The sequence below is a fragment of the Hippopotamus amphibius genome, chromosome X (assembly GCF_030028045.1).
Source record: "Hippopotamus amphibius kiboko isolate mHipAmp2 chromosome X, mHipAmp2.hap2, whole genome shotgun sequence".
Classification (NCBI taxonomy): domain Eukaryota; kingdom Metazoa; phylum Chordata; class Mammalia; order Artiodactyla; family Hippopotamidae; genus Hippopotamus; species Hippopotamus amphibius.
This window is the reverse complement of record NC_080203.1, coordinates 132,458,250-132,474,166: the sequence shown is the minus strand read 5'-3', so window position 1 is coordinate 132,474,166 and position 15,917 is coordinate 132,458,250. Positions and strand designations below refer to the sequence as shown.

Here is a 15,917-nt window from a genome sequence, read left to right as displayed (position 1 = left end):
TTTCATTATTATACCTCTATGAAACTGATGGGTTATTCAGTGGGAAAACATCATCGAAATGCATTGAAGCAATCAGACTCGTGTAGAAAGATAAGAAAGAACATGTGTGCTCTGGCCACACATCTGTAGTCTTCCTTTGTACAAAAAGTACAATGTGTTTGAATGTGGAGTTGGCTAGAACCACAAAAAAAAAAACCCACCACCACACGTGAGACAAATTCACCCTAGAGAAAAACTGACCCTGATCTAGCTCTGCATCACTTAGAGAGGCATTCATTTGTCTTATTCATAGAAAATGGCTTAGTGATTAGAAAACATCAGCACAAATATTTTTGGAGAATGAGATACCAAAGTCAAGTAAGTGACCATTTCACTGGAAGCCTTTATTCGCTGTATGCAAAGGCAGCTTGGTTCACCTAAAATATGTAGATGCCTATTATATATAAAATACATAACCAACAAGAATGTACTGTATAGCACAGGGATCTCTACTTAATATCTTGTAATAACCTACAAGGGAAAATAATATGAAAAAGAATATATGTTTAAAAAACCAAATCACTTTGCTGTACACCTGAAACCAATACAACACTGTAAATCAACTGTATTTCAATAAAAAATACATGTAAATGCTACTTTACAGTGTGAGTACTATTGGGTTAAAAAAACAAAAACAAAAACAATCAGTTACATTTATGTTTTATATTTGTCAGAGGATAATTTTTTTTTAAATAAAAGGTAAAATCATACTCCCATACAACTAAAACGTGAACAAGTGTCAAAACTTTTATTCAATTTAATTAACTGGTGAGGGAACCAGTAAGATGTTACAACTGATTCCAAGGAGAATTCAAAGAACAGACACGTATACAGAATGCTGAAATGAATTTGCTGAAATGAGGCAAAATTGGTCAACAGCCAGAGACAATCATGGACAATCATTCCACCCAACAATCACATCCATTTCTATCATTTTTCTAAGGCTTACACGGTTGAAAATTAGCTTAACTGCAACCAATAACAGAGAACACCTGGGAGGCCTAGCAGCAGGGACACCCTGTGATTGTATTTTTCCCATTTTCAATGCCTCTCACGATGTTCCCATCACACAGGCTGAGTAAATCTATTAAAAGGGGTTAATCGCCAGGGTGTAGTATCCAATACATTGTTCCAAACATGGGCTACGGCTCTCGGTGGGACCAAGGATGCACTCTGAAATCCAATTCTATCTGCATCAAAGAATGTATCAGGAAAACAAATATTCTTAAAGCGAATGGTTTCTCTGAGGTAGAAAATGTTCTCAAACGTGGATACGCACCTCGATCTAAGACGTAGGCTGCAATTATGTTCTGGAAACGACGGACAATACAGTTCACAGGCTCTGAGGAGACGTCCACAGAGATTTACAGGCACACAAAGAATGTCAACGTTTGCTGATACAGACAGTGATTTATTAAAACCTCCTCCATAGTGTGGGTTTCCCACTCAGACTACAAACCAAACAGAATTAGCATCTCACTTTTATCAGTTGCTACTGCCTGTTAAGATGAACCACTGAGGAGAGTGATACAGTACACAATGTTTATAAATATAATAAATATGTAGATACACATATACACATAAAAGCATATACATATATGTATACATATTTTACATTTTCCAGCCATGGTTGAGAACCACAAAGAAGAGAAAGAAATGAACCCAAATTATTCAAATACTAAACGTGATTATTCAAGTGACAATTTCCATCTCTGTTCTGGGCTGTCTCTCTTTTGTCTTCTCTCTGTCCAGTTATGGCTCATTGCCCCTTTGGAGAGCGTGGGCCAGGCCCTCATGCGAAGAGAAGGCTTTGTGGTCTGCAGGACTGTTCACGTGGAGGTGTGGGAGCGGGGCTCTCGTCTGCCCTTCTCCCAGGCAGCATGGGTCACGCATGTGGGCGTGGGAGCCTCTCACTTGTAGGGCGGCAGACCAAACAGCTCGGGCTGGAAGTCCTGCAGGGAACCCAGCACAAGGGTGGCCTTGGTGGTCAGGTCTCGGTTTAAGTTTCCGTCGGGAACCATGACCACCTGCATCCCGGCTGCAAGGGCGGCCTCCACCCCGTTGGGAGCATCTTCAAAGACCAGGCACTGTGGGGTGAGGAAGAAAGAGAAGGTTGAGACGAACTTCTCTGTAACCACACGTCAGACTGGGCTTTCACTGCCTGCACCACTGTCAGCTGAGTCAGTGTGCGGACACAGCTGGTGTTCTGTGAGACACAGAAAGGATGTGGAGGCTGTCCGGTTTATAGTCGGTGGAGAGGAGAGGGCACTGGCCCTTCCACGATCCTTGCACATCCCACCACGTCACTTTACAGGGGAGAGGTCCTTCGTGGCCCCAGAGTGTTACCAAAATGTGGCACAGCTGAGTGGAGAGACCAGCTTCTCGGTCTACAAATTTATTTTATTTGAATCATAAGAACCTGTTCAATCAATAACTGACCATGCGGAGCAGAAGAGGAAGTTGTGAAAAGAAGGGAAAAAAATGCTTTCTAGGTATAAAGTGCCTTCAGAGCTGGCTATGTTTCAGGTACTGCAGCTTGCAAATTAAATAGCTAGGATGTTTTAGCGAAAAGCTCAGCCAGTCACGCACCAAGAAACTCCTGAACACAAAGACTGAGTCCCAGGTGCGCTCCCTGTTTCAGCTTATTCAGACACCACCTCTAAGTGGGGGTGCTTGTGCCCCGTACACGTCAGGGAGCTTCTCAACGTGCCATCCTGTGACCATCGCTGCTGCAAGTTTCACATCAGGACTTGCTGCACATGAGACACAGAAGTCTACCCAATGGTGAGCGGGCGTGTCACCTTTATACCACCTTCCTTCCCAGGAGAACACGCACCAAGAAAGTTTCCCTTGGCTCCTGGAATTCCACACTCAGTGTGAAAGCAGCTTTAGTCTTTTCCATCAAGATTCTGCAGGGGCCAGACATGTAAAAAGGGCTCCTCCCAGCACCGCAGAGATGCTCTCCTGTGCTCCTTCCTCTCCACAAGTACCTGCAGATGCCCGGGGGTGGCCTAGGTTGGACAGTGACAGGCTCTCCTCATCTCCTCCCAACCCCACCCCTCCTCACCGCTGCCTTTGATCACAATAACTCCCCCCACCCTTCATCCGCCGTGTCGGTCCCAGCCCCACATGCTGGTGACCTGGAAGGGTTCCTGGGTGCCAGCCACTGCATGCAGCCTGACACTTGAAGGTCTGCGTCCTCTGATGCCTTCAGGTCAGTGGAAAACACATACATACACACATACACGTGCACACACACATGCACTCACACTCTTATTGGTGGTCTGCTCTGGAGCAGGTTCACTGACTTTTTCCTTCCCCTCCCTCCTTCCCTTTCTCCCGGGCTGAGCTATTTATGAGCCGACTCCCCCCAGGGCCGAGGTGAGGACTCAGTGAGTTACTACTCGTCATGACAACAGGCCAGCACTAGGTACTGCACACAGTGGGCTGGTGTCCGCGACACAGTGCTGAAATGGCCAATCCTGGGCACACAGAACGCCCAGTCCCACTGCCTTCCTCAGAAATCCTGCAGCCCCCTGTCTTTTCTCAAGCTCTCTGCTTCTCCTGTGAGACGACGGTTTCCCTCTCAGGGCGGGGGATGGGGGGGATGACTCTCCTTAGACCGTCCAGGTGCGGTTTCTTAGTTATGTGATTCAGAGCCTTCCTGTTGGTGATACTTCTGTCCCTGGCTTTTGAAAGTTATGACCTGACCGTATTCTAAACGTCCCTGCTGTTTTATCTGGGACCATGGACAGGCACTTAAATGTCAACTGACATTTTGTTTTTGAAATACCTGAGATTTTGAAGCTTTGAGCAGGCCAACTGTGAACTTTTGGTGGGCTGAGGAAGAGATTTTGTTGATTCCTTGGGGTAACAGGGCTTGGCTCGAGTCACGAAAACAGCTTTGATTTTGTATTTGTGACAGGCTCTTTCTGAGGAACATATGGGCAGGTGAGGGAAAAGAAGTGGCTCAGAAACCACGGCACTAAGCAAAACAGGGGCCCCAGACACCTGTCCTTACCTGAGAACAGTGGACAGTCCATTCACACCTGATAGCTCGTCCACATGCTCTTTAAGCTCCAGGAAATACAGAGCAATGTCCACATATTCTGTCCACATGCCCCTTAAGCTCCGGGAAATACAGAGCAATGTCCACGTATTCTGTCCACATGTCATTTAAGCTCCAGGAAAAAAAACAGGGAATGGCACAGAGACCAGGAAAAGCTCCGCAGGCATTTATGGCTAATACAGAGAGTGTAACTGACATGCCCTGTTTCTTAAAGTTTCACTGTTTCCGCAGACGAGCACCATTTATTGGTTTCTGTTTTCAATTCATCCTCTGTTCCCACCTAATTCTGGAATGAATCATCCCAACGGAGCACTGAGATGTGAAACACTATGTTTAGGATGTATGCGGCAGGCAGAGTAAAGGATGACGGCCATCAGAGAGGCCAGACTTAAGGATGACAGGGAGGAGGGGACGTATGAGGCCTGTGCAGCACGAGGGCTGTTGGAAGTATGTCTAGGCATGGAAGTAGGGCTGGGCCCTCGAAAGGACACAGAGGAAAGCCGGGCAGACAGGACAGGGAGTTTGCACAGAGCCACTTGGGATGCTGGCTGTTCTGAAAGGTCAAAAGCGACTGTAGTCTATGTTGTAAATACAGTCAAAAGAATAACAGACACCCTGATTGTACACATTGTGTCAGGAGCTCCTAAAATTCCTTTCTTCTGCCTCCACTTGCCCAGCTTCCTCGCCTGGTAGACCTCAAAAAACGCTGGACTCTTCACATCAGCCAACAACAATTGGAGAAGCACAGAGACATTAAAAGAGAATTTGAAGTTTTTAAAAGCAGATTGTAACAGGAAAGAACGAATAAGACTCCATATTGGATCTGTTCCTTTTACTTTAACCTTTGTCTTCTATTGCTTTTACTTCGAGTTAAGAATGTTGCCTATAGCATGAAATATGCAGGACAGCCCATTCTCAAGGCTCTGATCTTTAGAGGTATAACACTTTTCTATCCCTAGAGACAAAAAGTTGCAGAAAAGAGAATAACATTTCTCTTTTTGGAGGTTTACAGAAACATGGTGACCTGACCTATGTGGACAGCTGCAAGAACAAAGGATTCCAATACCAAGAAGTTTGCAACAACTAACCACATCCCTCCCTCATCTTGCCTTTAAAAGCCCTTTGCTGAAACCGCTGGGGAAGTGTGGAGTTTTGGGGGGCATGAGCCACCCATCTCCTCGCTTGGCCCTGCAGTAAACCCTTCTCTGCTCCAAACTCCGATGTTTCACTGTTTTTTTGGTCTCATTGTGTGTCGGGCACATAAACTTGCATTTGGCAAATACAACTGGAAGGTGTATGGTGAGGATGCGGCAGGAAAACACAGCAGCAAACGGGGGTGTGTGGGGGTGTGCAGTTTACAGGAAACTGGACCCCTTGGCCCCTCTGCCCAGGCCTTGTCCTCACACAAGTTAAACAGAGCAGCCAAATGCAGGACAGAAAACAGACACACAACACGAATCCCGCCGAGAACCAGCACCAGCACCAGGTCCAGGTGGCCGACCCTAGCACCTACTACACACGGACCAGACTGCGTTCTTGTCACTCCACAGCACCTGGAATGGCAGGGTTTCCCCTCCTTCTCAGAAGCAGCAGAATTACAAAGCAGAACAGCTAGGTTTGGGAGCACCTGTAAAAATGCCTCCAAAGGTTTCCATGTGCTCATTATTCTGTGTCCTGATTCCTGAGACCTAACGGTCTTCTGAGGACCACTCATAGGGGAAAGGTACGCACGGCCCAGGATCGTGGACACTGTGTGGATTTCACCACACGGATTTCACCACATGGTTTGTCTTATCTATCGAAACCAAAGAATAAATCTTTGCAAGTTACCCGGAAAGACTTTGCCCCTTCGTCGGGACTTCACAGTCATAAAAACATTGAAAGATGTAAGCTGAAGCAATATAGCTTACACCTTCACAAATAAAAGGAGGAAGTATGCTTTCTTGGCAAATATCAAAATTTCTCCCCGCACTTTCTAACTGCCACACGTGGCTAACAGATGTTGAGCTTTGCCTCTCTGTTTCCTTTTCAACACTTCATTGTTCTCTTAGTGACCAGCCCAGCCCTACCCACCCTTCACTGACTGCTGCCACTTAACCTTAAACTCACTCACACCTACTTGTAAAACGTGAACTGGGGATGTGCACTTTGGTCTCTGCAGAAAGAAATGTCCCTGTAAGGAAAGGCTCCTCAGGGGCTTCAGCAGGTGCAGAGGCCAGGGAAGTAAAACACCCTTCCTCCCTCAACCCACACCTTGTCCCTCGGCCCCGAGATTCTGTGGGCAGGTGTGGATACAAACGTTTAACTAATGGAGTGACTTTTGGAGCACGGCACCTGTACTGGGTAGCCCAGGACACACTTCCAGGACTTCAAGGAAGTTGCTGGTCAGGAATATTCTTCTCACAGCTTGTGCTTGGCTATAACCAGGCAGGGCTGCATGAAAGGCACCCTCTCATGGTGCCAGGCAGAGAGTGGGCACCTGAGGAATGCCTGCTGAATTCGAGGAGATGGCAGAAGTGCCTTGTCCAGGATTCAAACAGCACAGGGGCGGCAGACTGTCACACTAGAGGACAGCTCAGCCCTCTCCTGTCACTGTCATGGGTGAGGGATCTGAGCCTGGGAAATTCAGAGGTGACTGAAGGTCACACTAGCAAGCAGGTGATAGAATTTAGGAACTGTGCCCGGGTCTCTAGAATCCAATGTTCTCTTCACTTTACCGAGCTGAAGGCTAAAATACATCTGAGTTCCATCTCCAAGAGAGCAGATGAGCTTAATTAAACTGTAGCTTGAGGGGTTTAATTTAGAAAGAATGACATTTCCAACTACTGGGGAGGAGAAGTGAAGCATTGCAGGGGATTAGCACCCGGAGGTGCCGAACGTACATCCTTGAAAATGCTCGGACTCAGCAGTGCCCTGTAAGATGGCCCATGTCCACTATCTTCACACGGGCTGCTCATCTGAACCACTGGGGGAGTTAGGAGGTCCTTTAAAGATGAGCATTGTAAAACTAAGATGGTCCATTTGATACCTATGAAGTTGTGCATAATAGAATCTTTGTCTGATGGTGGTGGAGAGAATGGATAAATGGGATTAGGGAAATCCTTCAGAGGCAACAGGGAGTTTGATGGACGATACGCTGGACGTTGAAGGAAAGGGGAGTCCGGGCTTTCTGACGTGGAGGGCACTGGGACCGCTGTTGTGCTGGAGAGGAGAGCTTGCTTTGTGATAGCCTGGGTTTGAGTTCAACGCGGGAGGGTCAGGCAGAGAGATGCGGGGCCTTCCTGTGTCGTGGATGAGTGGAGGGGGGCTGGGTGTAAGGGGGGTGGCGCTGGGTGTGGAGCTGTGACCAGGAGGAGGGAAACAGGGAGACAAGGAGGGGCCCCGGTCAGCCTGGCATTTCTCTGTGATGAGCAGAGGGCCCAGGAGGGACGGAGGCCCAGGGACAGTGGGGGCTGCAGTGGGAGCCACGTGAGGGGCAGCCCCTGCAGTGATGTCAGATCTATCTGCCAGCTACGCCATCACATGGCCGCGGCCCCTCCCCTTACTTCCAGGGGATGGCTCCCACACGTTCAGGGGCACCCTCCCCACTGCGTTTCTCCTCATCAGCTCAGGCCAACAGGGACTCACTCTTCAACCCCAAGCACCTGTCCCCTTCAGGTCTTCAAGACAAACGCTGTCCACACCCACCTGAGGTGACACCTGGTAACTAATTTTACATTTCACACGATTATATGTGTACATTTTAGGTTGTATACTCTTCTGGAACTAGTGAACTGTTTACATGTGACTGTCGTCTGTAGGGAGTAAAGCTTTTCGTCTTGCTCGGTGAAACACAGTTTGACATGACGTCTCTCTGGTTCATTTTCAAGACTCTGAGCAGCCTGGGATTGTGTGTATGCAAATGTAAGTACCCCCAAAGCAGCGTCCATGCTTATTCATTATATATAAAGCCACAGATAATCCAAATGTAATCACTGAAACAATTTTCAACTAAACCACTACTTTTAAGTTGAAACTTTCATTATATCACTTTTTGCAGTAGATTTGATTTTACTTACTTACTTCTGTAATATTAAGGCTAATTTTCACACTATGAGACATGAAAACTTTGAGGAGGTCTTAAACTGTATTTTTGATTAATTTTTTGTTAACAGTGCTCATATCTAAGGTTTAAGTTTTATTGGTCTCCATGTTCTTTGTCAGACAATGAATTACCTATAAACAAGTACCACAATATTGTGATATCAAATATATATACACTTCATTAATGTTTATTTAAATAATAAACCTTTAAGAACTGTTGTAAAAATGACTGAAGTTTGCATGTATTCTGCTGTTAATTACTACTTTTGTTTATATTCTTCATCTTTTTATCCATCCACCCATCCATCCATCATTCATCCATCTATCCACCCATCCATCCATCCATCCATCCCTGTCTATCTACCTACCTATCCAGCCACCCATCCATCCACCATCCATCCATCCATCCAAGAATCCACCATCCACACATCCATCCATCCATCCACCATTCATCCATCTATCCACTCATCCATCCATCCATCCCTATTTATCTACCTACCTATCCATCTACCTACCTATCCATCTACCTACCTATCCAGCCACCCATCCATCCACCATCCATCCATCCATCCATCCATCCATCCATCCATCATCCACCCATCCATCCTTCATTCATTCACCCATCCATCCACCATTCATCCATCTATCCATCCATCCATCCATCCATCCATCCAAGAATCCACCATCCATCCACCCACCCATCCATCCACCCACCCATCTATCCATCCACCATTCATCTATCCATCCATCCACTCATCCATCCATCCAAGAATCCACCACCCACCCATCCATCTATCCATTCATCCATCCACCATTTATCCATCCAAGCATCCACCCACCATCCATCCAATCCATCCACCATTCATCCATCTATCCATCCATCCATTCATCCATCCAAGCATCCACCCACCCATCCATCCATTCATCCAAGAATTCAGCTATCCATCCAACTCTATGTATCTACGTACCTATCCAGTCACCCATCCACCTATCTATAGCTAGATTCTAGATGTGTTGTGGTCTTCCACATAATAGTGTCTGATGGTGAGGTCAGTATCCCTTACATGTTACAAAGCTACTGTCTTACTGAATTAATTTTAGTCTGAAAATAAAAGAATAAAGCCAGTACTAATAAAAACATATTCATAACCAAATCCTCTAGTTACAGGCTAGACAGATGAATGAATCACACCACTAAATGGATTCCTTTTCTTTCTGAGGAAAGCTTTTTAAAAAATACAGTATTTAACAACTTGGTGGGCATGGGTGTGAAGCTTCCTACGTAATTCTCTCTGTCATTTTTTTCATGAAAACTACATTGTGAGGCACTCTCACTGTCCATTTTAAAGTGTATTCATGTAAATCAAGTGCTGAGCAAAAGACTTCAAGATAGCTCAAAAACCTTTTTCTCATTTTCTCTTTTAACAATATAGATTCTGTGTGCACCAATCTGTCAGGAACCATTGAAAAGCTCAGCAAATCTCTCAAAGGTGCTCAGTATTTTATAGATACGTAAAACAAGTGTTAATCATTTCTAGGTGATCATCAGAATCCTTTTTTTCTCTTCCTACCTCCTCTATGTATTCAAGTAAATGTGCAAAACCACACTGGCTTCCTCGGGCTTTTGCGCGATACTCGTGAAACACAGGTGCGCGAAAGTTTGGAAAAGATACACCTGATAGTGGTATCAATGCAAATGAAGTCATTGGCCTTGCTTTCTTAGAGTGTTCTGAATCTTATCTGCACATAATGACTTTAATTTACAGAACTTACAGTAAATAAAATCAGATGGGGCAAATTTTCACCTTAACTATTTACCAGCCCTGGCATTTAGGTTTTGCCCTTTTATTTTATTAGAAATGTAAGGGAGTGAAGAAGTAAGGAGTTCTGGGAGGCGTCCTCCCTCCTCAGCCTCCTCAGGACAAAAGGTCCCCAAGAGGGCACACGGTCAGGTCACCACGGAGCGTGTCCTGTCCGTCGCTGCCTTCTTTGCAATGGTAGCAGTGCAACACCTCAGAGTCTTGGGATACAGGCAAGCACCCCTCCTTTCTCTGCATAACCTGGGACTCACACGGAGCCTCCACCCCAGCACTGAGACAAGGTGGTCTCAAGAACGGTGAGGATGCACTGGAGCTTGGCAGGGGTGTTGGGGGTGGGTGTTGCTGGGCAGAGGTGGGGATGCTGTGGAGAGGGCATCAGACCCCTGAAGGTGGGCGCAGAATAGTCGGCAAGGGATCCTGGGTCCACGTGGGCCAAGAAATGTCCTCAAGAAGTAGAAACAGCAAGCCCTGAGTGTGCGAGACTCTTCTTGGGGTTTGCAAATGGTGTGTGTCGGGAATATCTGGTAACTAAGGGTCCAAGTGGACCCGAACCCCTTTGTCTCGTGTGGTTCCCTGTGTGATCACAGAACCACATCCTGGGTTTTCCACTTCTCAGACATCGGCCAGTGGACGCTCAGCACGGCGGGGTGAGAGCCACAAAAAACACCCAGGACTGGGGGGCTCCTTGTGCTCCTCTAGGGCCCCCAACACGTGGCCCAGTGACCATATGCCGTAGGTGCTTTCAGCTGCTGGTAACAGAAACAGCGGAAGTACTATTTACCTTCAAAACAGACTATAGCAACAACAATAGTGCTGGGGGGAGAACCGTCGAGCAGAGGGGCAATAAACACAGCATTGCATCAGCTTTCTTCCTCCACGCTGAGAATATGCTCCTGGGGTGAGAATGCGTCCCATCCTACGGACTTATCTCCTTGCAGACTTCAACCGTTTTAGCCCCCGACTCAGTTTCTCCATCTAATAGAACAGGTGCAGCAAGGAGCTCCCACACATAGGCACTGACACGTCATACCTACTGGGTGAGTGCTGGTCTCTGCTGGACCCCGACCTGCCTATGAGTATGGCCATCAGCCTCCTGGTGACCAAGAGCACCTGGGGACCTGGACACAGGGGGCAGTGGGGCAGCAGTGGGGTGCTGTGCAGAAGACCCAGGAGGAATCAGGAACCTGAACTCCTAGGGAATGCTGTAGACGCAGCATGGAACAGTGCGGAGGGAGAGAGTGGCCAAGGGGCTGAGAGAAGCTTTATTCCTTTGGGGCAGACTGGTCCCCAAAGATGCCCACGCCTGAACCCCCAGAACCTGTGAATGGAGTCCCTTACATGGTAAAAGGGACTCTGCAGATGGGCTTCAGGTTATGGAGCTGGAGACAGAGAGGGTGTCCTGGATGAAAGGGGGGGCGCTGCTCCTCTAGCCAGGTATGTCCCTAAAAGCAGAGCACCTCCTCTGGCTGCAGGAGGAGAGGTGCTGTAGAAGCAGTGATTTCAAGTGTGACTAGAGTCCACTGTACTAGTGCTGGCTCTGTGATGTAAGACCTACTGTAAGGACCAGAGCGAGGCCTCAAGGAGCTGAGGGTAGAGCCCAGCAAGGAGATGGGGACTCCATCCTGTCCTGCAAGGAGCCGGATTCCACCAGCCACCTGATGAGCCAGGGCATGGTCCTTCCCTAGCGCCTCCTGGGACGAGCCCTGCCAGCCAGTACCTTGGTTTCACGCCTGTGAGACGTGGCGCGGCGGACCCAGCTATGCCTGGAATTCCAACCTATGGAAGCGTGAGATAGAAGTCTGCATTGCTCGAAGTCCCTAAGCGTGTGGTAATTTGTTACGGCAGTGATGGAAAGGAAGACAGGCAACTGGTCCAAGGTGAAGCATCAGAATTCACATTTAAGGCTTTCTAAACACACCCGGCTAACCGGGGAGAGAATAATACAACATACAACCAACACGCCCTCTGGTTGTGCTAAGGGGCCTTCAGCTCATAAAACAAACCACGTCCTAATTTGCTGATGGTCCAGAGAATGGGCCCTGGCAGCCAGAAATGCCCAACCCAATGGCCAACGTACTTCATGCGTGCAGAATTCACATCCTAGTTCCTTGTGCATTCACCTGGGGAGTGCTGCCATGTTTTAGAAGACAGTGAGGGATTCCATGTTCATCCAGTTCATGCCCAAGACGCGCAGAATTAGGAAAACGTTGAAGAAGAACTGGTCCAAGACCCCCAGCACCCCTCAGAGATTTAGATCCTCTTGCCAGCGGTTAGGACAAGCTGTTGCCAAGTGTGGACATAAACAGATGGGACCAGCCATCCCCGCTGGCCTGGGATTAGGTGGGTTCTTGGAACACAGAGATTCAGAGCTAGCACTGCACAGGACCTGGCCACCCTAGATGGGAGGACTTAGCCACCCCAGTCTAAACAGACAAGGTGATGGGGATATAGCCATTGTGGACACCCTTTAAAAAAGAGAACATCACCTTTGAATTTGTTAGACAACGTCTCTGGAAATTATGGGGGGCCGTTGACTCAGTGTTCGTTTAACCTAGTGTACGACTCATCGGGTGTTTCTCAGGCATTTTGCCCCTTGTCACTCCCTAAGAAGTCTTTGCAGACAGACTTTTTTTTTTACACCAATAGGGTGACCCTTCCCCATCTCCACCCATGATACGCTAGTCACACAGAAGCAGAAGCTAAGCCAGAACCCTGGAGTAACCAGCGAGGGAGAAAGCACCCAGGGAAGGGGTATAGGCTTGACCTGACGGGGTGCTGCGGGCACCAGGCGGAGAGAGACGGAATCACAGCACAAGAAGACAGCCACGCCCGTGCTTCACACACGTCCCAAAGGCTAGACCGGGGACACGGGAAGAGGCTCTCAGCACTGGTGGTGAAGTGTCAGTGCGCCCCCGGTCTAGCAGAATCGTGTGTGTCTAATAAGACTACTTGCGGGCACGACTGTTTAATTTTTCAGAAATCCAAGATACAGCTCATCCTTGTAAGTGTCTGGAGCCCTGCTGAATTTTCACCCTGCGATGGCGGTTTAGGAGAGACGGGCTATACGCACACGCTGTTATGAGGGGCTAATGAGAACTATCATTCTTCCAAACTGCCGATAGGTGAAGACTGCGCAAGCCCAAGTACAAACACACCGAGAAGCGAGAACACCGCGGAGCAGTGATGCTGCCGCAAGCACGTGACAGGAAGAGGTTACAAAGGAGCTCCTCACGTCACGTTACCAATCGCAGGAACAAAAAATGGCTTCTGGCACCTCACTGCAGCAATTCCCAGTCTCTGTGAGGCGTGTGTCTGCGCGTATGAATCCAAAGGAGAAAAAATTAATCCCTCCGAGATCCATTTACCCGGACTCACACTGAAGAGGACTGAACAGAGACATCGCAAGCAGACACAGTTAAGAGCCCCTGTCGGGTGAACGGGCTTGCTAACTGCAAAGAGAGAAGCGGCTGCCGTTGGTTCTGCTGGCTCCGTGCAGCGGAGGTAACAGGGCTGGGAAAGCAGCAAGGCAGTCCCTAAGCACGTGTGGCGTCACGTGGAGATGAACGCCCACCCAGGTGACCTGGGGAGAAGCGCGTGAGGGAGGTGTACCGTGTCTGCTACCCAGGGAGAGTGCAGCTCTCCCATCACTCCATCAGACAGAGTGAAGGGCAGCTGATGACGTCCTTAAATACTGTAAATACAGGGCTGTTAGCTGTGTACTCTATGGGCTGCAGGTAGCCCATTTCTTGATGGCAACTGTCAACACCCAGGACTGGCTGCCTGACTCCTCCTGTAATCAAGAGGATCATACACTGTGGACCTCATCTCAGTGACAATGGGGTGTTGCAAAAAAAAAACCCAAACACAGGACCCCCTCGGTGGTGAAGGGGGCCCAGAACATGCCACAGGGGCCCAAGGATTATTCTGAGCTGAAGACATATGAGAATCAACAGCTGCAGGAAGAGGCTTTTTCTAAATTCTCCTTATCTTCCTAAAAGCAAAGGCTCCCTAAAGAGTTCAACTGCCATAAATCCCCTCCCCAGGAGTTTCACAACCAGGGAAGGTTGACTTTTATGGCTGAAGAGAAGTCTGCACAGGTCAGAGTCTGAATAAGAAATCGCCCACACACACATCGTCATACAACTATCATATCTCCCATCTGTTTTCCTAAGAGCCCATTTACGTTCCTTAAAAGCCATTTGTTCTCCCAGAAGCGCCCCTCTGTCTCTCCCCAACCCCTATTAAGATGGTATATACGCCCCAGGTTCTGTCTCCTTGAATCATATTTTTCTGTGAAGTGTCTTGTTCTTATGCAAATAGAAATCTGTATCTTCTCTGGCTAATATCTTCTGTCTGTTTAATTTACAGGCCTCCAGGAACCGAACCTAAGAGACTACAGAAAAACGTTTTCCCCCTCGACAATGGAATTTGGGGAAGCAAGCAACCTGGTCCACAAAAAGGCAGGTTGGGCGAAAGAAAAGATATGTAATGGGAGGAGTCATGAACGGAATAGTTGAGATCTTTTTTTTTTTTTTAATGATATAAGGGAGGGCCTGGTACATCAGGTTGCAAGAGACATGAAATAATACCAAGACCCGTGACCAGAGGACCTTGTATTTTGCTCAGTGGTTCTGGGTGACAGGAGGATTAGATGGTCGTGAGGCCTTGGCAACAATGGCCAAGGCTGCAGAGTCCCCGAGGCCCCGAAGGTGGCCGACTATGGCCCGCTGACTCTCCGCACCCCCAGGAGAAGCTCCAGCACCGCTATGCCCCTAGCGGGGTATTGAGACGTGAGAGACTGACTAAAGAGCAGGCCATCCCCCAAAGACAGAGGCCAGCTCAGCTCGCCTGGCTGCTGAATGTTAAGTTTGAATGTGACAAAACAACGCACCCGCTTGGTTCCCGTTATTCTGGGAGGTGAAACAGCTCTTCACGGCAGCAACACCTGACAGCCTAGCCTGTCTGCAGACTTTGGCCACACAGACAATACACAATAAAAAGAGGTATAGAGAAGGATTTTTAACGCGTTTCTTTGTCAAGGGATTATGTAAAATATATTAACTGCCATTTCACATACTGAGAAGTCGACTCAGGTAATTACTTCTATATTTGAAGAAGTGGTCTGAGTTTTATGAAGACGTTGTACAATTATTCAGAACTCACGAGTTAAAATGCAGTTGTCATTTTTTTTTACTAAGTATATTAAACCTTAATGTGTGAGACTCTTCAAAACAAAAAAGTAGTTCAAATGAAAACTCTGAAACTCAGCTCTTAACATTAACAAGAAAAATAGTATGCAAAGTAGTGACTGCTATGCTTTTTAAAACTGATTTCAGGTTTTACATGATACCATCCTTTTTATTTGCAACAGAGATGTGCATTTGTGGCTAGGTACTCAAATGGCAGAGCTCACACAATCAGGGGGCTGGGGGTCACACCTGGCTTGGTCCCCCCACCTGCCCAGGAACGCGGAGCCCCCCGGCTCCTGTCTGCCTCCAGAAGCTCAGGTGCTGTGAGAGCCGGGGCACGGATAAGCCCTGCCCCACGGGAACCTCTGCCTCGAGGGGCCTCTGGGCTTCAGTGGGTGGGGACTCCCGCATGCCAGATGCCTCCTGGGCACACAGCCAGCAGGCGATGAGGGCTCATGAGCGTGGGGACGGGTGCAGGGGGCTTGTGAAGATGGTAGAGTATTACTGCGCATTTTCAGCACAAAAGAATGATACACAAACTTAGAGGAAAACATTCACAGTAAAAACACTGAATGCAGCTCTGTTAGGCATCTTCTCCTAGTAAAATGGTAACTGATGTCAACACAAATTCCCCCTTTTATGCCACTTGTGCTTTACTACTTCCCTATGACTACTACTGTACCGAATTAATCTGGTGACACGCACAGCATCATAAAT

General features: G+C 47.8%; 1 protein-coding gene across 1 annotated transcript in view; it reads right to left on the bottom strand.

Moving 5' to 3' along the window:
• Positions 1-362: 362 nt before the first annotated feature.
• The window catches only part of PUDP (pseudouridine 5'-phosphatase), a 69,672-nt gene continuing 54,117 nt past the window's right edge, over positions 363-15,917 (bottom strand). Inside the window, exon 4 of the mRNA XM_057718959.1 lies at positions 363-2,126. Coding sequence (XP_057574942.1) covers positions 1,950-2,126 — 177 coding nt within the window. The 3' untranslated portion in view covers positions 363-1,949. The remainder of the gene's footprint in view (positions 2,127-15,917) is intronic.